This window comes from Anabrus simplex, chromosome 1 (genome assembly GCF_040414725.1).
Source record: "Anabrus simplex isolate iqAnaSimp1 chromosome 1, ASM4041472v1, whole genome shotgun sequence".
NCBI classification, from domain to species: domain Eukaryota; kingdom Metazoa; phylum Arthropoda; class Insecta; order Orthoptera; family Tettigoniidae; genus Anabrus; species Anabrus simplex.
In genome coordinates, this window is record NC_090265.1 from 1073956280 (window position 1) to 1073983801 (window position 27522).

Sequence of the window (27522 nt, forward strand, 5' to 3'; positions counted from 1 at the left end):
CTGAAAGATTGCGTTTCATTTTAGCAGATCTACCAATAAAAAGAAAACTATAACAGCAGCCCTGCAGTGTCTTCCTACAAGGATGTACAAGGAAACGGGAGTGAAATACCAGCACTCCGTCATCTATCTTATTTAAGGCAGAAGGATGAGGTGAGGAAGTATATACATTGAGTAACGCATGGTGATAGCAGCGGCGATCTGACGGACCGAAGTCTAGCACAGCTATCCTCCGCCGGTCCCCGCGTCTGTAGGCAGACAGCAGCAAGGCGCGTGAGGCGAGTCGATGGGAAGGGACGAGAGTCTGGGCTGCAATATCAGTCTCCGAAGCCTTGTTCTCAGAAATACGTGCGACGTGTTTTCTCATTGCTTTCAAGTTTTGCAAATGGAACAATGTGTCAGATGCTTACAATATAACGTGCTTTAGATTTCCATCGCTCGCATTTGAGGTTTGGGCTTCACTGATAGCCTTGGTATCCCTCAGTATACGCCACTGTTGTCAATAAAAAATATCGGCACATTCCTTACACACATTTTGCAATGAATTAACATTTAAAATCTGGACAATTTTCCTCTTAACATGAAGCCTACTAACAGAAATAAAATCTATAAAATCCCAGCTTTAATCTGAGAAGAGGGATAAGAGAAAGAAAAGTATGAAAATGTTGTCGATAGTGATGCTTTGAGAAATATTTACGTACAATTAGAGTAAAAATGAAACATAACCTTGGCTGTATAGTCGAGGATTTTTAAAGTCGCTGGCCTAGAAATGATCTGAACAGATCTTATAATTCTTATATAAGCGTAACGTCTCTTCTTTATCTTACTCCTTATCCAAATCACTTCTGTGACATTTCTAAAACCACAGATCACACCTACAGCAACACATCGGTATTGAAGGTGAACTGCTGCACTATACAATAAAATATGCGTATTATATTTTAAGCTATTAAGATATGGGTCGTGCAGGTCAGAAGATTATGAAGTACTATAAAAACCTCTTTTTCACTGGAAGATTATATATGCAAACACAATATTACTTACATTTTCTTGTCACGAGGGTAGCGAAAGAAGGACCGCGCATTCTTTTCTATTTCATAGTTACTGCAGCCAAACACAGCACATACCTTTCCCCTCATGTTGAGAGAAGATATCAAGGAATGGCACACGCTACTATTTAATTATGTCAACTCACTGAAAACGCATAAATAACACCAAAAAATTCGCACACAAATACACGTGCTCTTATGAGAGAATCAGTAGTTCTCATGTCTACCCGCTAGATAAAGTTCTAATAGCTGTTCCTCGATAACTCGCTGAGTGTCGCGTATTGTCTCTACTGTATTTGTCTATATCTAGGCGGTGTTGGCCTGGGCGTTGCCTACGAGATACACAAGGCCTGGAAATACAGCACACTAGACACGTCCTCGAGATACTTCCGGCAAGTGCCGCTAGAGTTCACTTTACTGATCTGTCACGTCCGCTCATTGCAACGTTCGAATATGAAATACTATAAAAATTCATTAAAACTAGTAACTTCAGAAGGCAGCAAACAGATATGAGCTCTAAGATAGACCAAGAGCAATTGTTTGACTTATTTTCTACAACGTATTTCTTACAATATGCTTAAACGAAATAAGTAATTGACGAACGAAGCAGAGAAATCTGATAGCGAGTTTGTCACTTCTTACCGATTACTTTAATTGTGCCTCAGAGTATCCGATAAGCGGATCGAGTTTGCGGTCATAAATAGCTTTGGGTTTAATCTTCCTTTCACCAATTATCAGCGATCCAATCTTTTCCCCCGCACTTCTGTTATTTTGACATTCGTATTGAAGCCGCTGTTTGGTGAGCGATGTTATGCCCGTTACGCAAATATTTAGCGTAGTTTCACCGTATTTCTCTTTTTTCTTCCCGTAAAATTAAATTTGTGTTCGCCTCTGTGGTGTGGTGGTTAGTGTGATTAGCTGTCATCCCCGGAGGTCCGGGTTCGATTCCCGACCCTGCCACGAAATTTGAAAAGTGGTACGAGGGCTGGAGCGGTTTCCACTCAGCCTCGGGTGGTCAACTGTGTAGAGGTGGGTTCGATGGTTTTCCATTTCTCCTCCATACAAATGCCAGGATCGTACTTAACTTAAGGCCACGGGTGCTTCCTTCCCTCTCCCCTGCATGTCATTTCCAATCTTCCCATCCCTCCACAACAGGGGCGATTTCTCCGAGCATGCTAATCTTGCTGCGCAAGCGCAATGTTTTGCTAAAGCAGGCGAGTTAAAAAGATTACAATATGTACCGTATCTGTAATAGATCTGCATTATACAAATCGCATGTTGCATATATGTTGGAGAGTTCAGCGAGGCTTGCTCGTGTCTTAGGAGCTTCAGCGGAGCTGTCGACATAGCGAGAAATGTATGCGCGCGCAGGCTTCTTCTCTCCAAGCCCGGTTGCAAGCTGTCACGTTGGTAATGTGTAGTTGGAAGCTCTGGTCTGAGAGCTACAGATCTAGTGTGTTGTGTCAGTGAGTAGTGTACTATAAGTTCCTGATCATCTATTCTGAATTATTTGAAGTGCTGCAATGGGTTCCGAACCGTGCATTATTGACAGCTTGTTATCAAATCCATTTTCTCGGAGGAATGTCCAAGAGAAAACAGACATTATTGAGAATGGCAGGCCCTGTCCGGCGCGGCCAGATTTAAAGACACAGCACAGGGAGAAAAATGGAGAATATGTTCGTTCTCTGTATCTCAATATAAAACTACGCACTGGTTGACAGGGTCCAAGAAACTGAATAGACTGTTTTGCTGGCCGTGTTTACTATTTTCTGCTGATAACGGTGTATGGTGTAAAAGTGGCTTTGACAATTTCAACACCTTGACACTGTCCATTACAAGACATGAGAAATCTGCAAACCATATGAAGTGTTTCTTGTAGTTAAATAGCTTTGGGCGTACAACGATCGACCACCAGCTGGATGAACAGAAACGCATCAGTGACCAACTTCATAATGAAAAGGTAAAGAAAAATCGTAACATACTTAAACGACTGATCGATTCAGTGTGCTTTTTAGCAAAACAGGAACTACCATTTCGCGGACATGACGAGTCTGCAACTTCCGTAAACAGAGGGAATTACATCGAACTTCTACAAATTATAAGTGAATATGATCCTCTTCTGGCACCTCATCTGAAAGACTCCACCATTTTTAGAGGGACGACGTCTCCAATCCAAAATGATTTAATAGCAGAAATGAGTTCAGTGTTTGTGAGAAGAATAAAGGAGGAGCTTAAACAAGCAACTTTTGTGGCAATAATTTTGGACGAAAAGTCCAATATTATTAATAAGTCACAACTCTCTACTTTACACCGTTTTGTAGATGAAAGTGGTGAAATTCAAGACAGGTTTCTTGGTTTTGCTGACGTTAGTAAAGATCGCACTGCTGGAGCGCTCTCAAATCATGTTCGTGCTATTTTAAAAGAGTTCAGTTGTGAGAAAAAGATTGTGGCGCAAATATATGACGGTGCTGCTGCCTTAGCCGGTCATGTGAATGGGCTTAATAAACTACTTCAAGACCAGTATCCATATGCGACATTTGTGCATTGTTATAGCCACCTACTGAATTTAACACTACAGCAGTCTGCTTTAAAAATCAAAGAATGTACAATTTTCTTCCAAACAATGTCAGGACTTGCTCCTTTTTTTCAGAATAAGTTGCCAACAGTAGCACCAACGAGATGGAATTTTGCTTCACATCTTATTAATACTGTGAAGGAATATTATGATACGCTGGTGAAATTCTTTCAACATGTACAGGATACTTCAGACGACTGGGATGAAGCCACTACATTGAAAGCACAAGGATTTTTGTTCTTCTTACTTAAGTTCAACACTAGATTTCTGCTGGCAGTGTTCTTCAAGATTTTTTCATTCTTCGATACTGTGTTCAATATTTTACAAACAAAAAGTCTATATATTCAGTACTGTGGCAAGAAGGTTGAGGAGCTCTTTTTAAACATCCTGTCTATGAGAGATGAAGATTCTGATAGTTTGTATGGACATGTTGATACTGACATTTATGTTTATGGAGGACAGCTGTGCTCTAAAAATCGAAGAATTAGTGATGAACCAGAAAAATCAAAATACAAACGTCTATTCAATGAAATTATTGACAATGTACTTGTCCAAATAGGAGAGCGTTTTAAATGCATAAAGAAATTTGTGTTCTTCTCGCTGTTGGATTGTGATTTGAGAAGCACAGAAATAGGTTTCCAGACATTGATGTTACTGCCCTAGAAAAGACCTATGGGTCATTTTTCGACATTGTTCGCTTAAAGACAGAATTAAGTGTGATGTATTCATCTTCTGATTTTAAAGAGAAAAGTGTTTCAGACTTAATGCAGTTTATGCATAGTAATAAATTGTACATGGGTATGCCAGAAATTTTCAAGCTCATCAAACTTGTAGTAACAATTCCTGCTATTACATCCTCTGCAGAACGTTCTTTTTCAACACTGAGGCGCATTAATAACTAATGCAGATCGACACAAGGTCAGGAGATGCTATCATCATTAGCTATGTTGTCGATTGAAAAAGGATTGCTTTCAAAAATTAGATTACACTCCTCTTTCTGTGATGAAGTTATTGATGGTTTTGTAAAGAGAAGCCGCAGAGTAGAGTTTGTTTTCAAGTAGGAAGATCTATTAAACAGTTACAATTTTTCTGTGTACATAGTTTGACGTTTGCTTGTTTAAATTATATAATCACTGGCTTGTCATGATTTGTTAATAATTATAAAATATGTCTGATTGTTATTCTTTTGGCCATTCTTGAAGGTGTGACGTAACCAGTTTGAATGCATGTTCTTGTAACCGATGATTAAAATATTCATGTGATTTAGCGATTATTGGGTTTAAACATTTTATTTATTCAGAACTATGCATGTCCCACCCCACCAACTTTCACGAATGGAAGAGCAGGCCTGACTTTCATGACCAGCATTCGCCCCTGCTCCACAAGGCCCCTGTTCAGCATAGCAGGCGAGGCTGCCTGGCCGAGGTACTGGTCATCCTCCCCAGCTGTATCCCCGACCCAAAGTCTGGTGTTCCGTAACACTACCCTTGAGGCGGTAGAGGTGGGATCCCTCACTGAGTCCGAGGGAAAAGCCGACCCTGAAGGGTAAACGGATGAAGAAAGCAGATAATAAAATTCGTTCTAACAGGAATATAGCTCTTAAATGACCAATTTTAGAATGCTTTTCAATTTGGTTTGCTTTTTGGTCAAGTTCAGATAGCGTAAAACTTTTTTTTCAGATTTCATTACCCGTATCCCACTTCTCAATTTACATATTATTTTCTGTAATCTGGTATTTAATTTTCTCATACGTATATTTTTTAGTTTTAACAGAGATACTCGTAGACTTTCCTTGATATGGAATCGAGACTTGTACTCCTTTTTCGTTTGTGGCTGACATATGAAGATATGGTATGTTCATCGTTATCTGAATTGGAACTTTTACTAAATTTTGATGGTAATACATCATTTTTGGGAGCTGGACGTTTCCTGCGTTTGACCTTTTCCTGTTTGTGAACAGGATACACAATGAAAACATCAGGAAGTTTAATTGATGTGTTTACACTGAAATCTGTTTTATGAGAAGAATTGCTAGGTAACTAAAGAGATCCTACTATATCACCTTTCGTAGAAATAGTTTGCTTCCATTTCTCCCTTAAACCGCACTCGGAAGGAAACTATGGAACGTCAATTTTCATTCTTTTTTTAGTGTCATCCGAAATACAGAGAGGTACACAATAGGCACTTTCTTCCAACTTCACAGAACACGGTCGGACCGCTTTTTCAGCGACCAATGAGTAGCTATGTCCCGGCCTTGTATATCTCGTAGGCAACGGCCTGGGCCACCCGTGGTGCTCTCTATCATCAGCCGATGCATTTATTGTTTTTGTACAATTTTATGTTATATTTTAAATTAAATAATAAATCATCATTGGATTTTATACGACTATTACAGCATGGCATCTAGTTCTGAAGTTTTAAGTGAGCATAAAAATGTAGACTCAAACGAAAATATTTCTTTATCAATGCAGCAGTGCTATGACAATTATATTATAATTGATGTCGGTGCTAATCTCACGAATAAAAAGTTCGGAAGAGACTTGGATTCTGTGATACAACGCGCTAAAGATGCGGGTAAGACATTTCAGTATATGTGAGCAAATCTGCAGAGTATTTAATTACATATAGTTAATAAATTATTGAATGAATTGCCACACACAGACTAGTTATGCCACGGCCTTTGTTGGTTATCTGGAGATTGTATTTATGGAAATGCCGTATTTTGCTAGTGAGTGCTTGCATCAAATTAAATCGCCGACGATTTTCTAATTTGTAGATTTGTTAAGTGCTGTATTTAGTGTATCAGTGTTCACATGCTAGTCTTGTTTATATTCACATTTATTCAGTTTAATTTGTACTTTATTCCATAATTATGCGTTTTTAAAAATGATTAGTTTCACGACTAACCGAAATGTGTACCGTAACTAGTTTCACGACTAACCGAAATGTGTACCGTAACCTTACTCTTTGTTTTGATGGTAATCTGAAAATGTTGTAAGAATAATTTAAACGTAAAATAAATACATTGTATCACTTTATTCAGTGATTTTCCCACTATTATTACAGAAACTGTTAGGTTTGTAATTCACACAGTGTAAAGTTGCTTAATGCTCAATTATAAATCATAGTATGTTTACATGTGTGTAAAGCAAATCTGAAGTCATATGTCATTTTATCTCTTGTAATTGGGGAGTGTGTCATGAAATGCATCATCATTATCATCTGTGAATGTAAGAGAAGAGTTTTAATATTTAGGTTGGATAAAATGTGCAGTACTTACAGTGAAAGTGAAACAAACTGTTATCATATCAACATTTGTGTGTATGAACTAATAATAGAGGAAAATTCGCACAATGTGCATAAGTGGTACAGTCAGTATATGGTTAGTTGACTCTAGCACAGAACGAAGTCAGTGATTCGGTCCTTTGCTTGCAAAACATCGCATGATATCTGTCACATAACCCACCACAGCGCTTGCACACACATTCTTGTCCTGGAGAATGGAAACCTACTTTCTGGCATAATAGGTGGTGAAAACCATGTACTGCAAACCAAGTCGTCACATGTCTAACGTCATAGTTTGGTTGTTTCCAGTCTTGTATGATCATGGCGTCGGTGGCATAGAACTCTTCCCAGATTTCTTCTCTCTTTGATGCAAGTTCCATCATGGTAGATTTGTACGCGGGTGTGGCTGGAAGTAGAAATTTTAGCCTTATTTCCTCTAAGTAGAATAGTTCCCTTGCCAGTACGTAAACCAAGCGAGATGGAGTGTACCTGGAGACACATAAAGCTTTCTTCAGAAATGATGCTTTGACAGTTCAGCTTTAGTTAGGTATGGCCAGATGTTTTCTATTCCGTAGGTGATGACAGGTGAAACCTTGATGCTGAACAATTTTACTGCGGTTTTTAGTGATAATTTCCTCAGATGTTTTATGCTATTTGCACTTTTAAATGCTGCGCTGACTCTGTCCTTAATATGGTAAGAAAATTTGTCTCCACCTGTTTGTATGATCACTCCCAAATATTTTACGTGTGATAATGTTGCTAGGGGAACTGTTCTATGGAAGAAAATCGCCTGTTTCCCGTCTCTTCTAAATGTCACAGTCACAGTCACTGTCTTTTCTTTATTGTTACATAGCTCGTTATTCTCCACCCAGTCTGCAGATCCTCTTTCGATGTTGAGGCCATCACAGTGTCATCTGCATAAATATATATATATTAACTTTATCTGAGTGTATTGCCTCTATTACGTCCACTGTTGCCACTGTATATAAAAGGGGACTAAGTGGGTCACCTTGTAACACCCCTACTGTTTGCTTTATGGTTCTTGATCGGGAGATTCCATCGTCTATTACTATATAGTTTTCGCTTAGTATGCTTCTTATAATGCAGCATATGGGATTATCGTGGCCAAGTAAATTTTCTAGTTTAGTTAAGATAATGTCTCTACTGATGGTGTCAAAGGCTTTTGAGAAGTCAATGAAGATCGCGTGTAGTTTCCCTTTCGGTTTTGATAACGCATCTTCAATGTCCCTTTGAAGACACTGAACAGCTTGCGTAGTGCTTCTTCCTCTCCGGAAACCAAATTGCTCTTCAGGTACGTAAGTATTAACTAGGAAATTGAATAAAACATTTATAGACGCGGATCACATTAAGGCCTTATCAAAATCACTTGATGCGGATGACATAAACGTAGCAACACAGACATTGGAACAAGTTATATACATGGCCACAGTTCCTATACGATTAACAGGGTGTTTATGAACTCACTTGCATGTAGCCTAACTAATACAAATACCACAGTTTTTGTTTTCATTGATGATACTCCCCTTAATTTTTCTTTGTGTCATAGAGTTCAGTTATGTTTAAATATTAATTTCATTTTGTTTTTTCGAGAACAGCATAAAAGGACATTTAACTTTTTCTCTTCATCTTGGCATTATACCTGTTGCTGCAATATCTGCTCGCTGGATCCTGGATAACTCTCTTCCATGATTTAATTTATTGTTATTATTTAAGTGATCTTCTCTCATATCAGTATGTTGCCAATGCTGTTTTGGCTTTACTGTTGTCCTATGAGTATCAGATTTCAAAGTATGTCCAGAAGTAGTGAGATTGTGAAAATGTTAATAAGGGTTCTACAAAATGTTGATGTTGTACTCTTGGGTGGCTTAAATGCACAGGGTTTGGGGAAGTTATGGGAAAGATGCTTCCTATGTATTTTTCCCCTTGTAACAAAGGCCCATCAGCATTGCTCTGCATCTACTGCAGTCTATAGGATTATTGTACTACCCTATTTGGAGTTAAAGCTAGTCAATAATTTTTGTGTCATTTAAACAGTCCCAGTCATCTGTCTATGGTTAATTCCTCTGGATTGGCGTTGTACCTCTTGTAGGCTGTAGCCTTACATATATGCTACAGATTATGATTGGTAGTTTCTGTCTCTTTCCAATGAAGTCTGCATTCTAGGTTCTTTACAATTCTATTTTATTTAAGTGCATCTTCACAGGTGTATGTCTTGCGAGGAGTGCGACTATAAATCTTAACTGAGCTCTACAGCACTTAAAGTAGTATTTCAACTGTTTTATTACAGGCACGCTGTGGTATAAAGTACACCATTGTTGTTTTTTTTTTTAACTTGGCAACATTGTATTCTTTTTCGTGCTGGTTGCTCATCTGCTATTCTTGCAGTGTGACCTTGGAAGTTGAATGTGGTAGCTGGAATCTCTGTGAATGAACCTGAGCGGCTGTTGGCATGGAAACAGCACGGAAGTTGCCGAAGCTGTGCCGACATCTCACGAACAACGAATTGACTTGACATGTTTTCCACTTGTACCTCTGTGCCCAATGGAGCAATTATTCTGAATATTTTCAAACACATCAGTGTTTAAAACACACTATTAATAACTATTTTTTCAATTACAATATATTTCTGCTTATTTAAGACATTGACACCTGAGGAAATAGCCAAATTACTTCATGAACAGAGGAAGACAATATGACAATATGAATTCATCACTAGAAGTGACCATGAGACTGAATTTGAGTTGTCATTCTGATATCTACAAGGCAAGATACACAAGAAATTGGTTCTGAGACTGGGAAATCTGTGATGATTATGGATTATTATATGACCAAGGAGGCATGGACACGATTGACCAAATGAGCAATATTTACAGTGTTTCGTGCATTACAAGGTGATGGCCTATGGTAGTGTTTTACTCATTGTTGAACATTTGCTGGCTATAAGACCTATCCGCATATTTATGTTATCAAATGCTGGGGCTGTGCCTTAATTGAGGTCACGGCCGCTTCCTTCCAACTCTTAGGCCTGTCCTATCCCATCGTTGCCATAAGACCTATCTGTGTCGGTGCAGCGTAAAGTCACTAGAAAAAAAAAACCACCATATTATCTTAATCAAAAAGGTTGCAGGTAGCCTATGCAAATATTTTTTATTGTTCCATTTTCACTTGTTACAGGGTAACAATTATTAGTGATGTGGGTAAATAAAATGTGGTGAAAATTAGTTATTTCCCACTATTATGTGATGTTATAAAGTGTGGGGTATATTAAGTACACCATGCATCTGGTCAAGTACAATTTTTATGCGTGTCTGCTGGAGGGTTAAGAAATAGTTTCCCATGTGTAATATCTGAACTTTCTTGTTGAATCTTGTCTTAGAAAATCACTATCACTACTGCTCTGCATTTAGGGCAGTCGGCTAGGTGGCAGATTCCCTATCTGTTGTTTTCCTAGCCTTTTTGTAAATGATTGCAAAGAAATTGGAAATTTATTGAACATCTCCTTTGATTAGTTATTCCAATCCCTAACTCCCCTTCCTATAAATTAATATTTGCCCAATTTGTCCTCCTGAATTCCAGCCTTATCTTCATATTGTGATTTTTCCTACTTTTAACACTAGAACTGCGGCTGGGTCATTTGTGAGCCAGCTGTTAGTTCTTTCTTCCCTATCTTCTTTGTGTTTCTACCTGGAGGGCTAGATTTTTATTATGACTTTTCATAAATAAGGGTCTTTAACAACCACACATAGTTTTTTTTTTGGGGGGGGGGGGGTAACCCTGTGTTTAAAAAAAAAACATATTTACCTAGAACTGCGGCTGGGTTAGATTTGACCCTTCGTTGATAATAATGTGTTAGCATCTGTTCTTTGATTTAGCTTCTTATTCTTTTAGTCCATGTGTCACTGGGATTCTCCAAGCATAGATACTGTGCCCAAGCTGACAACATCGCATTGGATGCAGAGGAAGGGAGAGGTACAAAACCACTTAGTCACATCTGAACAATCGTGCAGTAAGGACACTACTCACGCTTTGATGTGCAATAGGTTGTTAGTTTTGCAGTATCATTGTGGAAATAGTGTGTGTATAGTTGACAATGGCCACACGTCAACGACCTACTACTAAACAAAATATTATTGATGCCATAAATGACTCCGATAAGGAATCTGAAGGGGAACCCTTGGATTTTTCGTCTCATGAGGGATCACAGCTCATACCTTCAGATTCGTCTTCAGAAGATCATGATGTCATGCCATTTGAAGCTGTAGCAAATCCTGATAGGGAAGGTATGCATTTCTAACCTTTCATTTCGTAATTGAAGAGTGGAAATGTCAAAGTTCTAAGTGCCAGTTTAAAAAAAAATTAGTTTTATTCCACAAGTACGGTCTATCTGCCCAGGAGCATATACCTAGCCAGGTTCCAAGAGCCAATACACGGAGTAAGTAGTTCAAAGAATCTGTAACAAATAGCACTGTTCTAAGAGCCATGCTGTGCTACCATCTCTTGTTCCAAGTGCAATGCTTCTTTTTACGAGTGTTTTGTTCTGTGTGTTGAGAGCAGGAAACTGTATGTGGTTAGAAAGTACCTTAATAAGTGGATTAAAACATTGTTTATAATGGAAGAAAAGTTGAGATCGGGAAAGGTAAAACATAACTGGAGAAGAGAACAAACTAAGAAACGAATATCAGGAAAATGTTATGAGAAGGGAAATACAAAGGCTGTTGTTTCAAATAAACAACTGCCCACGAATGAGGTTAGTAATCCTTATCAACTATACAGGACAATTATGAAAATGTTGTGTTATTTCAATTGAAATAGATATCAAGAATAAACTTTAAATTCTCTGATCAATATTTTATGTATTATCTGTCATAGCGTAATTTTTAATGCTACTTCTTCAATAAAGGAATTTTATGTGCAGATGTACCCTTTCAATGGAAGCTGAAACTTTTCATTGATTACCATGGATTAAAGAGTGAAAGCAAACAAGGAACGTACTTGTTAGGTTTAATGCAGAGCACTGTCAGTTGTCAGGAGAGAATGTGAAGATTGATAGGCATTTTTTCTTATATAAAATACATTTTTGTACTTTTCTCCTTAATAAGATGCAGTATTTTGTGTATAATACAATCATATATGTTCCTGCTAATCATTTATGTTATTGCTATTATTATATCCTTCTAAAACCGTAAATAAAGTGTAACAACAGGTTGAATGGCACTTGTAACTGACTCGATCATCATATGGCACACGGGCCGATGACCTTCGATGTTAGGCCCCTTAAAACAACAAGCAACAACATATGGCACATAGAACGTTCTTGTAGTTATTGCTTTGTTTCTCCTAAACCATTGTATTTATGGAAAATTTTTCTAATACAAAAGAATTCTGTAGTAGGAACCTGCCACCATACGTATTTTTGATGTAATAAATTAAATGCAAACAGAGACAGTTTTTTTCCTTCTCCTGTAAAATTTAGAAAATGGCACTTAGAACGTTTAACATTTCCACTCTTCAATTTATGGACTATAATTTAGATTCTTTGCAAATTTCAGGCCTAAAAGTATTTAGCTTACAGTTTCTTTATCACTGTGATATTTATGTTCGGGCTATTTGGTTTATATAGCTCGGCGTATTTTTACTTGCTGTAAATATTATTTTCAGGTGGAAAAACTAAGAAAAACTTTATCTTTGTATTTAATCAGGTCTTGCAATTCCAGGGACTTCTCGCGATCATCAAAGGGGGTGTGGCCATGAGCACTGTTCAGTTCTTTCATCGGGAAAGGAGGCCATCTCTAACGGTCAAGGAATTGTACAATTTGACGACAACAGAGAGGATGTGCCATCAATGAAACGAGGCAGGTTTTGTATTGAGAGCCTGATTCAGCTTCCAGCTGGTACAGAAATTGTATCTACAGATGGCACGACCTGGAAAGTTGGCGTAATTGATGATGTTACAGCTGGTAGACGTGGAGCTCAAAATGTGTTCAGGGATCATGCTGGGCCTACATACACATGCTAAAAGCAATGTGAATGAGACTTACGTAAGTGCTTGGCGACTTATGGTCATGGGCAAGATTTTGAAACATATTGTGACATGTATGGAGACAGAGGCACATCGTGTATTGATGTCAGATGATTGGTGTCTAAAGATTGAGGAGATGGAAGCCTTTCTTGCTATACTGTACATTAATACAAACATAAATGGTCCGTTATTGGACATTATAAATTTTCCAGTTAACTCATTCCTGGTTGCCAGCGATTCGCCCCCATGTGCTATGTTGGGCTCATCAGTTCGTACATAGCACACCCACCAAGACACATGGCTAGTGCATGCTGTGGGGGCCAGGTGCCTGATGGCCAGGCAGGCGTCAATTTTTGGTAATGAGACAGTCTCTCATAGCTGCCGGTGGCTCCAAGTAGCTTACGCAGTGGCCTCCACGGTACGCACTAGCCATGCGTCTTGGTGGGTGTGCTATTTACCAACTGATGAGCCCAACTTAGCATACTGGGTTGAAATGCTGGCAACCAGGAATGAGTTAGCTGGAAAATTTATAATGCCAAATAACGGACTATTTATATTGGTATTATAAATTTACATTCGCGGTGCCAAAGGAACTAAAGGCTTAGAACTAGACTCATTGTGGTCAGAGAAGATTGTAAAATCAACAATGGCTCATGATAGATTCAGAGAAATAATGAGTTTCTTGAGGTTTGACATTAAGTCTACAAGATCAGAAAGACTATAAGAAGACAAATTTGCATTGGTATCAGAAATGTGGTACACCTTCATTGCAAATATCCAATGTGTCTGTATATCTGGAGCGTATATAACTGTAGATGAGCAGCTCTTCCCTTCAAAATGCCGCTGTAAATTTACACAGTTTATGGCCTCAAAACCAGACAGATATGGGCAGAAGTATTGGATATTGGTAGACAAAGACTCCAAATATGTCGTGAATGCTTTCCCGTATCTTGGAAAAGATGATGCTAGGCCAAATGAGTGCCTTGGTGATTTTGTAGTAAAGAAGTTGATGGAACCTTATATGAAGAAGGGAAGAAATGTCACATGTTCCAATTTCTTCACCTCCTTATCTCTCTCTGAAACATTGAAATCAAATGCAACAAGTCTTGTCGGTACCTTGAGCAAGGTTCGCAGAGAAGTACCAGTATGTGTGAAAAAGATGAAGTAATTTGTACGGCACAGTGCTGCTGATAAAACATGATACGTCGTTGACAATCTATCAGGGAAAGAGCAGCTAAAATGTTCTCGTTCTCAGCACTATGCACCCTGATGTGAAAATAGAGCCTTGTAACAAAAAGAAGCAGCCAGACACAGTCATATCTTACAACGGCACAACGATCAAATGGCTCGCAAATACTCAACCAAGGAACCAACCATGTGCTGGTCAGTTCATACGTTCTACAACAACTTGCTGGATTTGGCAGGAATAAATGCCTGAGTAGTGTACAACGCACTGAATGAAAAACTGAAACGCAGGGACTTCATTCTGTAGCTGGGCAAAGAGCTCGCTGAGAAATATGCAGCGACTAGGATTGCAACTGCCTGCACCATTATTCCAGGTGAGATTCCTGAGAGACAGGAAAAGTGCACGCATTGTCAGGTAAAGTCCAGTTGTAAAGGAAACAAATAGTTTGTGAAGTGCCATTTCTGCAAAAAGACTATTTGCAGCAAGTGTACAGCCAAGGAGTATTGTGTGTGCTCAACGTGTGAAATGTCATTACTGCAAAGAAACTATTTGCAGCATACTGTAAATCATTGACATTTGCTTGTTAACTTACACAATTGTCTAAATGTTCCTTATTTGTATTCTTAATATTCTAAATGTCAGATAAATTATCTAGCGCATGTACTGGTATATTCTTTAGTTACCAAATCCTCATCCATTCATTAATAATCACAAAAAAGAGAGGTGGGTCTTAAATGTCCCAGCCGCGGTTCTAGGGGGTATACAGATCGTCACGGTTCTAATGTTAAAGACACTATTCAAACTTATTCGTCTACTGATGTCATTCCACGCCATCTCTCCACTGACAGGACAGAACATGCCACTTATAATACCAATATAAATTGTCCGTATTTGGACGTTATAAATTTTCCAGCTAAGTCATTCCTGGTTGCCAGTGTGTTAAGTTGGGCTCATCAGTTGGTAAATAGCACACCCACCAAGATGCATGGCTAGTGCATACCGTGGAGGCCAGGTGCCTGATGGCCAGGCAGGCATCAATTTTTGGTAATGAGACAGTCTCTCATAGTGCATTGGCTCTGCCGGTGGCTCCAGGTAGCCTACGCAGTGGCCTCCACGGTACGCACTAGCCATGCGTCTTGGTGGGTGTGCTATTTACCAACTGATGAGCCCAGCTTAGCACGCTGGGGTGAAACGCTGGCAACCAAGAATGAGTTAGCTGGAAAATTTATAATGTCCAATAACTCATTCAGGACAACAAAATTTCAGGTTCCCCATGGGAATCAACATCTATATCACATACCACTTACGAGGGAAGTACCTCGGCTCAAACAGCTAAAACCGACAGAAAGTGGGCTTAAAGTATACAGTTGTACCTATGTCATTAGCTATCAAGGCCATTCATCTGTAGAAGATCTTGTTCGGTCGCCAGCACCATCTGACAGTCAGCGCACAGGCCGCGCTGCATTGGAGCTGTACACGCGATGCATGTTAGTTGCAGTATGTCGTAGTATAGTGCACACACAAACATCCGACATGGGTAGGTGGAAGCCAATCGACCCTGTGAATGCTGTAAAGTTGCTGCGCGAAAAGGTACGCCGATGCTACACACTGGATAGTGAAGATGTAAGTGGAGTGGAGGATGGGCCATTTGCATGCACGTTATATGATATCATAACGCAGAAATACAATGGATCTGTAACAGAACTGCATACCGACACGTTGGAGAGTAATGGTGACTGTGAGGCGGACGGCAAACAGCACATGAGTATGAGGGTTCCAACCGTACCGACAATCCAGCAACGGAAGGAAATACACGTGACAGTGATTACGCTCCTTCACCCCTAAAACGTGTACGAACAAGTGTGATGTGGAGTATTGATGACTGAACATTGGTCAACATTTATGAGGATTATTATAATCGCGGTTACAATTCTTATCAGAAACTAATGAAGCGTTATAGGTGCATTAAGTCGAAATCAAACTGCAAGGTAATTTTAGATTATGTGACGTGCAAAAGGCAAGACCCAGGTCTATTCAAGGGAAACAAAACATTAAAGTTGAAGGCTTTAAAAGAGTCTGTAAAAGCGCAATTTGACAGAGCTAGAGATAATTGATCAGCGGTCCACTACTGGCACATTCAAGCGTGGGCTATGGAGGCCGCTAGAGCAGTTTCTCTGGACTTTAAAGCTTTGTTGCATTTTGTCAGGGCCTTGAAAGACGAATATAATATTAAGTCCAGACATATCACTATGTTCATGGATCACAAAGAGATTGAAGAAGAGCATGTTATTATACAAACAGCAGAAACATTTGTGGCAGACGTGAACATGTGTATTCAAGACGGGAATATAATGAAGGAACGCGTGTGGATAGTGATCAGAGCAGATTTTTTAATGAACTAACGTCTTCTGCAACTTCTGCAACACTTTCAAACAGAGGGGAAAAATCAACAGTTGGTCTGGTACAGTCTGTGCGTAGTTCTATGCATAGTTACACAATTGATGTGGCTGTGTCCATGAATGGCAAATTACCGAACAAGCTTTACATTTGTCTGCAGGAAAAGGGTGGAAGGTTTGATCTGCAGGTTGTAAAGAAACTGACAGCAGTGTATCAACGGAACATCCATGTTGAAGCGAGTAAAAGTGGAAAAAATGATGAAAGCACATATGAAGAGCTTCTTTAATTCAGTCCTCGCTGAACATGTTGAGAGAGGTCTATCATTTTGCATTCCTGGTCAGGACACAAAGACCACAGCATCATTGAAGAATGTTTTCCAAATAAAGATATTACATTAAAGATATTGCCACCAAAGACAACCAAATACCGTCAACCTCTGGATGTATATTTTTTTTAGGCAATACAAGCTCTATGTCAGACGTCTTGTTGATTTTGTACGTTTCCAAATAGTTACCACGCAGGCCACATTACATGATCGATACTTCATCATCTGTCTTCATTCCATCATTTACAACCAACTATTTGCACCGAGATACAGACCTATGTTAACATACGCATGGCAAAGAGCAGGTTATGATGTGGATGTTCCTGTTGCTTCGTTTGATGATGTGATCACCGTAGCATTTGAGTTTGGACTATTGCATTGTGGGAACATTGTAAATAATGTAGTATGTCTACATGTTGCCCTCCTTAAGTGTGCATACTGTTCCATTCCACTGTGTTTTAATAACTTCATTGAAACTCCACATTTACACTTTGATTTCGAATAAAGGACAACACAGTATCCTCTATTGTGGGAAAGATGACTATGTCAACACGGTACTGCATGTGTTAAGAGTTCTTGTTGTAAGCATGTGTTCAACCTTTTGCCAGATGATACTGCACCACATCTGTTTCTTGTTACTATAATGGTCCGAAGTGCCTGTTGCACGGTGGTTTCTGCTGCGATTTGTGTTTCTGCAATCTTTGTACGCCGTAACTTCCAAACATTTATTGTACACTAATGCGGGGTTTTACAGATAAATGCCCTTGATGGGTACTAGAACAGACATATCTTCGTATGTTAAGCGCACTTCCAGTCGGTTTTAGCCGTTTGAACTGGGGTACTTCCCTCGTTAGTCGAGCAGCTCGTCTCCTTTCTCTCAAGTCTTCCCAGCCAAAACTATACAACATTTTTGTAATGCTACTCTTTTGTCGGAAATCACCCAGAACAAATTGAGCTGTTTTCTTTTGATATTTTTCCAGTTTTTAATCAAGTAATCCTGGTGAGCGTCCCATACACTGGAACCAAACTCTAGTTGGGGTCTTACCAGAGACATATATGCCCTCTCCTTTACATCCTTACTACAACCCCTAAATACCCTCGTAACCATGTGCAGAGATCTGTACCCTTTATTTACAATCCCATTTATGTTATTACACCGATGAAGATCTTTTCTTATATTAACACATAATGTAGGTACTTAACAATGATCCCCAAAATAAACTTTCAACCCATCAGCACAGTAATTAAACCTGAGAGGACTTTTCCTATTTGTGAAACTCACAACCTGACTTTTAACCCCCTTTATCATCATACCATTGCCTACTGTCCATCTCACAACATTATCGAGGCCATTTTGCAGTTGCTCACAATCTTGTAATTTATTTATTACTCTGTACAGAATAACATCATCTGCAAAAAGCCTTATCTCTGATTCCATTTCTTTACTCATATTTAATTTATTTAATTAAAATCAAATCAAAATCTCTTTATTTGCAAATGAGGTGTTTACCTCGGTGGCAAATGGTACACTAAAATACATTATTGTCAAGCACTAAATATTAAATTAACAAGAGAATAAAATTTTCCCATAATACAGTATTATATAATTTACGGTAACAATTTTTTTATTAAACACGCAGCTCATCCTTAATAAATTTACATTGTTTACAAAATTCTACTTATAATATCTCCTGTACTACTTACAAATATAGTCATCTGATATACAGTATGTGGAATTACTTCAAATGATACTGTACAACTGGTATAAGATTAAAATTTGCATTGCATTTATTTACTTTTTCTTTTCTTTACCCATTCTGGAACCTAAGTAGCATAACGACCTGCTGCGTCTTAACCAGAGCCCCTTTTACCACCACTTTTCAGAGTTCCTGAAGGGCCTTCACAGCTACCGTAGCGGTCCCAGGGCCCTCGAAGTCCCCACTGTACTTCACCCCTACAGGCAGTCCCCTACTTTGGCTGTCCAAACTCCTTAGACCGGGGGATGGAATTAATTTATTCACACACATTCTTTATTTACATTAACCTGCACTGGTCGAATGCCCTCTAACATTTCATTTATTTTCTCTGTTGCTGTTTATTCTCTTTTTGAATATCTGTACAGATTTTGGAAAAGGATCAAACACTACCCCTGGTAAACTGTTCCACTCCTTCACACCCTTCCCAATGAATGAAAATTTACCCCAATCGCTTCTGCTAAAATTCCTTCTAATTTTATATTTGTGGTCAGTCCTGCCGATATAATTATTTTCCAACTGAAGCCTCTCACGGATATCTCCCCATGCTGCTTCTCCTGTATAGGCTCTATATAAACCTATAAGTCTAGTTTTCTCCCTTCTCTTACTTAAAGTTTCCCACCCTAGTTTCTTTAACATTTCTGATACACTACTCTTTCTCCTGAAATCCTCTGTTACAAATCTTGCTGCTTTCCTCTGCACACTATTTCTTTTATTAGGTATTCTTGGTGAGGATCCCAAACACTGTTTGCATATTCCAATAATGGACGAACCATACTTAAGTAACTTTTCTCTTTTAATTCTTTGTTGCATCCTTTAAGTAGCCTCATTATGACATGTAACGATCTGTATGCTTTCCCAACAATGTCATCCACATGACCCTTCCAATGCAAATTACTTTCAAATCTTACACCTAAGTATTTGCACTTGCCATCTTTTGGGATAACTACCCCATCCAAAGTATATTCAAATTCAGTTTTAAAACTCCTGTTTGTAAATGTTGTAACAGTTGATTTGCCTCCATTAACTTTCATGTTATTCTCTTCAACCCATTGTTGGATACTCTCAAGGTCCCTTTGTAATTCTGAACAATCCTCAATGGTATTTATTTCCCTGTAAACAATTATGTCATCTGCATACAATCTTATTTTTGATGTTATATTGTTCCCTAAATCATTTACGTATATTAAGAAAAGTAACGGGCCGATTATACTACCCTGTGCAATTCCCTTCCAAACTTTCTCTTCCTGTGATACGTTAATTCCTACTTTGACTTTCTGAACCCTTGAATTTAGAAATGTTTTTACCCAACGTGTAACCCTTACGTCCAATCCTATTCCCTCCAATTTCTTTAATAATATTCCATGTTCCACTCTATCAAAGGCTTTGGAAAGATCTATGGCTATGCAATCTAACTGGCCTCCTGAATCCAATTGATCTGATATGTCCTGCTGAAATCCCACCAGTTGTGCCTCACAAGAAAATTTCTTTCTAAATCCATACTGGCTCCTCATAAACCAATTTTTATCATCACATATCCCTCTGATGTACTTTGATATTAAACTCTCCAGTATTTTACAAACTATACTGGTCAGAAACATACATTATAACGTACAATAATATCAGGACAATAACAAATCTGGTACTATAACCATACATCATTTCTGATGATGCCAGGTAACAATGTGATTAAGCTCTACATAAATACTAATTTAATTAAATGTGGTGTGGCCATTATGCGGCTAATTCACATGCTTCCTTGGTAGCGTCGATCACATTCTGGAGGGAGCAAGTAGTTGGACACAAGTTACAAACAAGAAGATGGCTCATTGTCTGTTCTTCATCACATTCAAATAGAGTGGAGTCACAGACAAAACCCCACTTTCTCATGTTGGTCTTTGTTCTTCCAACTCCTGAACGCAACCTGTTGAGCTTCTTCCATGTTGACCAGCTTTCCTCGTAGCCTGAAGGACGTCTTTCGGAAGGTGTCGTCCATCCTGCAAGGTGGCTGGATCTGGAACGCCATGAATTCACTCTGAAGTTCAATGGTGGTTCAGTGAGGCTTTCAGTTGTATGGAGAAAGCTTTTCCTTGACTTGAGCCGTTGGGTTGCTGGTTGGTACCCATATAAAGTATGGGTCGTCAGGTTCAGTGCTTTAGATTTCTTCAGGCTGGATGCAAACTCACGGCGAATATGTGGAGGTGGGATACTTGCTAGACAATAAACTTTATCAAGTGGTGTAGATCTCAAACATCCTGTAATGAGTCTGCTTGTCTCATTTAAGGCGACAAGGGGGTGAAGCTGATTCCTTCTTGTGGTGCCCCTGCATAGGTAGTGGGAATTGAATTTCCATTACCTAACTGAATGTCACCATTCCAGAAACAATACTTTACTCATATCATTGATATATACCAGGGCTGGTCACAACGAGGCTCGCGAGCCGCATGCGGCTCTTGACACCAACCTTAGAGTAAAATTAAATGATATAATTAGTGGAATCTAACAACACCTCGCGGCCGGCGGCAGTCAGTAGCAGCGATGTGCAGCTTAACGTTATTAGCGCTGCAGTCAGTGGTGAGAGTTGGAAGGTGAAGATAGTTCCGGGACCTTCCGTTGGATAGTGCTTTGAGCGGGAGAGTGAGCCAGTGTTGTGAGGTGAAGCCAGTCGCGTTCACGCGTAGGCAGTGGCGAGTGCCGATACTTTTCTGTGTGCAGTTGTTGTGTGCTGTTTCAGTACAGTTGGGGCCTGGTGTCCGAACAGTTGCAATGCTGTCTAAGAAGCGTAAATATGAAGAGGAGAATCGAGCTTTTAATACCGACTGGGAGGAAGAATTCCTTTTTGTAGAAAGAAACATTAAGTCAGTGTGTCTTTTGTGTCAAATAACTTTGTCACAGTTCAAGGCCAGTAATCTAAAACGCCATCATGACACTAACCACAGCGGTTTCAACAAAGATTTTCCTGTTGGCTCACAGTTAAGGAAAACCAAACTGAAATCACTAAAGGAAAAACTTCATGGTCAGAGTAGGGTCATGTCAGTTTTTACCAAGGAAGCAGATTTGACAACCGAAGTTGGCTTCATCTTGGCTTTTAATATTGCAAAAGCAAAAAAGCCTTACACAGAGGGGGAGTTTATTAAGAAGAACATGGGACAAGTTATTTTTTGTTTTAGAACCTGAAAATAAGAAACTGCAGGAACCGATTAATGAAATGCTCGATGCTAGACACACAATAGAGAGGCGAGTGTCTGTTATTAGTGCGGATATTTTAAATAATTTACAAAGAAACTAAGCGAGTGCTCAGCAGCAAGTCTGGCTCTGGACGAGTCTACTGATATTAAAGATAAACCACAACTAGCCATAACTGTGAGGTATGTGTCAAAGAACTTGCAGGTTGTGGAAAACCTGGTTACTTTGAAGGATACTTTTTTTTTTTGCTTTACGTCGCACCGACACAGATAGGTCTTATGGCGACGATGGGAGAGGAAAGGCCTAGAAATGGGAAGGAAGCGGCTGTGGCCTTAATTAAGGTACAGCCCCAGCATTTGCCTGGTGTGAAAATGGGAAACCACGGAAAACCATCTTCAGGGCAGGGCTGCCGACAGTGGGGTTCGAACCCACTATCTCCCGAATACTGGATACTGGCCGCAATTAAGCGACTGCAGCTATCGAGCTCGGTTGAAGGATACTACTCGTGTTTGTGACCAATGGTGCACCATCTATGACTGGCACGAAACAAGAGCTTATTGGGCTTTTAAATGCTGACACATCATTTCCTGATTTCCTACCTCTACATCGTATTAGTCACAGAGAACATTCATCAGCAAAATATTTTCAGTACCCGCATATTATGCAGGTAGTTCTAAAAATTGTGAACTGTATTCGCTCATGTGCAAAAACACACCGACAATTCAGATATTTTATAGAATATATGAACAAGGATGAGCTTCCCGATGATGTATCTTGGTACTGCTTAGTAAGACGGCTATCAGTAAGCGATGTTCTTGGCAGATTTTTTAAATTACTTGATCCAATCAAACAGTTTCAGGAAGAAAAAGCAAAATCATTCCATGAACTTAATGACCCCCAGTGGTTGTTAAGATTTGGGTCTTTTTTTTTTTTTTTTTTTTTACAGACGTAGTCCAACATTAAAAAATGTTAAACATATCATTACAAGGAAGAGAAAAGCTTATTTCTGATTTGGCCCAGACTGTATTTAGCTTTCATAGCAAGTTAAAGCTTTTTGGGAAAGACCTTCAGACTAAATGATTTTCCCACTTCAAATGTTTGAAGAAAATTACTGAAAGCCTTCCTGACGTTCAGGTGGAAACTGAAAATTACATGAGTAAAATGTCTGGCCTTACTGAAGAAATCAACAGCAGATTTAATGATTTGAGATCACTTAAACATTAATTTTCATTCCTGAAAAATCCTTTTTCTGTCGATGTTGTGGGCGATAACTGTCCTGTCTCATCACCAATAACAAAGGATAGAGCAGCTGTAGAGTTGGAGCTACTAGAACTGCAAGAGGACGAAGGAATAAAAGGACTCAAACGAAATGGCGTTTCTACCATAGAATTTTGGAATAATGTTCCAGAAGAAAACTACACACTAACAAAAGAGTGTACCAAGAGACTTATCTCGATCTTTGGGACTACTTATGTGAGTGAACCTCTGTACTCTACGCTTACATTTATTAAATCTAAATATCGATCTGAACTAACTGATGAACATTTAAGTGAACTTCTGCGAACTGCGCTTACCAATTATCAGCCAGATAAAAAAAAAAATTAACAGCAAAATGAGCACTCGAAAAAGCACTTCTCAAAAGTAAAATCTCATTCCTTGATGTGTACCTGAACAATAATGTTCTGTGCACTGTAGAAACTAAATGTTCCTTCATTTGTTATAAAATGAAAAACGTGTCTTCATTCAATAAACCATTTTCTAAACATGCTCCCAATTTTGTCTCCTAAATTTGCGGCTGCCAGGTTTAAGGTTAGTGGCCACCCCTGATATATACTATAAAAAACCGTAAAGGTCCAATAATACTGCCTTGAATTCCCTTCTTAATTATTACAGGGTCAGATAAAGATTCGCATACTCTAATTCCCATAGTTCTATTTTCTAGAAATATAGCCACCCATTTAGTCACTCTTTTGTTTAGTCCAGTTGCACTCTTTTTTGCCAGTAGTCTCCCATGATCTATCCTATCAAGTGCCTTAGATAGATCAGTCGCAGTACAGTCCATTTAACCTCCTGAATCTAGGATATCTGCTATATCTTGGTGGAATCCTACAAGTTGAGCTTCAGTGGAATAACCGTTCCTAAACCCGAACTGCCTTCTGTCGAACCAGTTATTAATTTTGCAAATATGTGTAATGTAATCAGAAAGAATGCTTTCCCAAAGCTTACATGCAATGCATGTAAAACTGATGGGCCTGTCATTTTCAGCTTTATGTCTATCACCCTTTCCTTTAATCAGGGGCTACTATAGCAATTCTCCATTCATTGGTCTAGATCCTTCATGCAAACAATAATTAAATAAGTACTTCAGATATGGTACTAGATCCCAACCCATTGACTTTAGTATTTCCTCCAAAACTTTGTCAGTTTCATCTGCATTTCTAGTTTTCAACTTTTGTATGTTACTGTAAATGTCATTGTTATCATAGATAAATTTTAATACTTCTTTAGTATTAGTGACGCCCTCTATCTGGACATTATCCTTGTAACCAACAATATTTACATACTGTTGACTATATACTTCTGCGTTTTGAAGATCCTTGCACATACGAGACACTCCCCTTGTTCATCAGTGATTCTTGGAATGTCCTTCTTGGAACCTGTTTTTGCCGTAAAGTACCTATACATATCCTTCCATTTTTCACTAAAATTTGTATGATTGCCAGTTGTTCGTGCCATCGTGTTATCCTTAGCTGACTTCTAACTTCCACAGCCATTTCTAACTATTTCTTTCCAACCTGCACCTCCTTTTACTTCTCTGTTATAATATAGTGATTCTTTACCTTTCCTTACCACTTTTAAAGGTACAAATATGTTTTCACATTCTTCAATAATTACTTTAAACCCATTTCAGAGTATATTTACATTTTTATTTACTGTTTTCCACCTATCCTTCATGCCTGTTTTATCAGCCATATGGTACTAGTCCTAATTTTAAGCTGATTGGTATAAAATAATAATTTTGTTCTATACTCATTATGCTTTAAAATTTGTGGGATGAGCCAAAATACATATCTGAAACTGGATGTTACACATGGTACACACTTCAAATATTTAAGCATGTAAATTTCTGTTAATATGTCATGTCTTGACAGTAGTTTTTCATTCCTATTTGAGGACTAAGTGAAAACTGACATTGATTGATTGACATGATAAGAAATGGGTTTTGTTGGAAATTTTAAGATAAAGGCATTTACATCTAATGTCAATGACCATTTTTAAGGAAAATATTATATAAACACCAATTGTCATATTTGACAGTGAATTAAAGTTGGTTCGACGTGTATGTGTATGTGTACAAATGTACAAAACCTAAGCCAGGAGCGGTTTAACGTATACCTGTACGGGCTAGGCTAGCGGTGATTCAGATGTACTTCTGCATGCCATCTGTTGGTTGTCAACTTGTACTTTTAGCATGGCTCACAGCAGAGGGTATCATTCTCTGCAGGGGAGTATCTTCTACCGTAATGAGGCATTGTGTTGGTGTAAGAAGATTTTGTTTCATCAACGTCTATCATTGTAAACAACTTGGCGGCGTCCTTGCATGGTCTGTATTTATCTAATGCAGCTTTCGAACGCATATTAGGTGAAAGTAGTGATGAAAATAATCCGAGTGATAATGAAAGTCTTAGTGGTGATGGTTATCCGCAGCAGGAAATTACGTGTGATGTACATAATGATAAGTAATATAAGTAATATAAGTGAATGCTTACCCGAGTGGTCATGGACACCTGTTGATTCAAATTTTATTCCAACAAGAAGTTAATTAGGCATTTTATTACTTTGCATGCCACCTTTTCGTATGTAGATACAACATCTGCATGATATGAACGGCATAACCACTTATTTTGAACAAAATCAGACAAGTCGTTTAGAAGTTATAGCAATGTTTTGTGACAGCATGTAAAATTGTGATATTTTTCAAAAATTTATTACCACTGTAGGTAAAACTTGGCCAACTTTTAATACTGACTTGGAAGGGTTAACTGCACATCACTTTAGATCTAATGTTTTTTTATTACTTGTTTGCACATTGCACTAACACATGCAAGTTTTCTGTGATGCTGGGAGAAGAAGAGGCTAAGGATGAGAAGGAAGCAGCCCTGGCCTTAACCCTGGTGTTCACCGGATATCAAAATTGAAAATGGAAAGTCATCTTCAAGACTACTTACTCCAGGGTTCTAACATCCTTCTCCTCAATTTGAACTTGCACTTACATGACTCATGCTGCATGGCTAACTCACTCAGCAATCACTTTCATTCTTTAACATATTTTCAACACTGTGGACAATGACTTCTTTTCTATGATACTGTTAAGGGTTAAACATGCTGTCCTTACACAATTAACATATTTTATAATTAGAAAACTGCTTACATCACTAAATGAAGTGTCTACTTGAGGCAAATGATGTATGATCAACAAATGCAACATTTATTCAAGTATTGACTGGATGTAATAGTAATTTAAACATTATTTATAATTTCAATTTTCAGTACTGTTGAATTTTCTATGATGTTACCAGACAATTTATGATTGTGAAACATACTTATCTTTACACATTAATAACAATTTAACAAACAAATTGACAATCACCCTAACCGGGGGTTTGTACTGGTCAGTGTTCTCCCTAGGACCTTTTTAATGGGTGCACTGCCCTGCCGTTTTTACAGACCACCCGGCTAACATAACTTAGACATATGCTAGTTACATAATATTAATACGTATTTCAGTCACTGGGTGCTCCAAATTAAAACGTAAATACTGATAAGCTCCGGAGTTACATGATTATGAACAAGCATTAGAACACTAGTTCAAAATACTCTTATGTCTTGCTCGTGATAATAACATTAAAATTGTTCAATTTTGCAGTTTATGTTTACCTGTCTGATATTATTGTTAATGCCTTGAGGGGGATAAATGAGATTTTATTATACTTTTTATGTAGAATTCCCTGCCCTGCTAGTAATTTCTGCCACCCGGTTGATGAAAATTTCTCAGGAGATCACTGCTTGTCTGGCCTGTGGATCAGCTCAAGGACAGTTCTTTACGTGTTACAGAAGAATGGTGAAGGTGAGATGGGTTGATCGAATCACGAATGAAGAGATACTGAATTGAATTGGTGAGAGGAAAACGATTTGGCAAAATTTGACCAGAAGAAGGGAGAGAATGATAGGACACATCTTAAGACACCCAGGACTTGTTCATTTGATTTTTGAGGGAAGTGTAGGCAGTAAAAACGGCAGGGGTGGACCAAGGTATGAATATGACAAACTGATTAGAGTAGATATAGGATGTAGTAGTTACTTATAAATGAAAAGATCGATATAGGCATGGGCAGCTGTATCAGATCAGTCTATGGTCTGATGACCCAAATAACAACAAAGATATAAATTCTGTACTGAGAGCAAAATATGATATGTCAATAAATCTTTCTTTCTTTCTCTGACAGGTCACAAATTATGAAGACTTCTGTCATTAATTTTAATTTTGAGAAAGATAGTAATGGTTTGTAAAGATGGAACATCTGAAGCAACAATAATTTAGCTTGAACTGAAAGAGCATACCGTAGGCAAATATTTATAGGACCATCAAGACACACTACAAAATATGATAAATTATATTATTTCAAGTGGCAACACCTCAATAGTTATAGTGATGATATTTTAATAA

General features: G+C 38.5%; 1 protein-coding gene across 1 annotated transcript in view; it reads left to right on the forward strand.

Annotated features, from left to right (window-relative positions):
- The first annotated feature begins 5959 nt into the window (after positions 1 to 5959).
- The window catches only part of LOC136857996 (3'-5' ssDNA/RNA exonuclease TatD), a 196002-nt gene continuing 174439 nt past the window's right edge, over positions 5960 to 27522 (forward strand). The window contains exon 1 of the mRNA XM_067137169.1: positions 5960 to 6195. Within this exon, the coding sequence (XP_066993270.1) occupies positions 6018 to 6195 (178 nt within the window). The 5' untranslated portion in view covers positions 5960 to 6017. The remainder of the gene's footprint in view (positions 6196 to 27522) is intronic.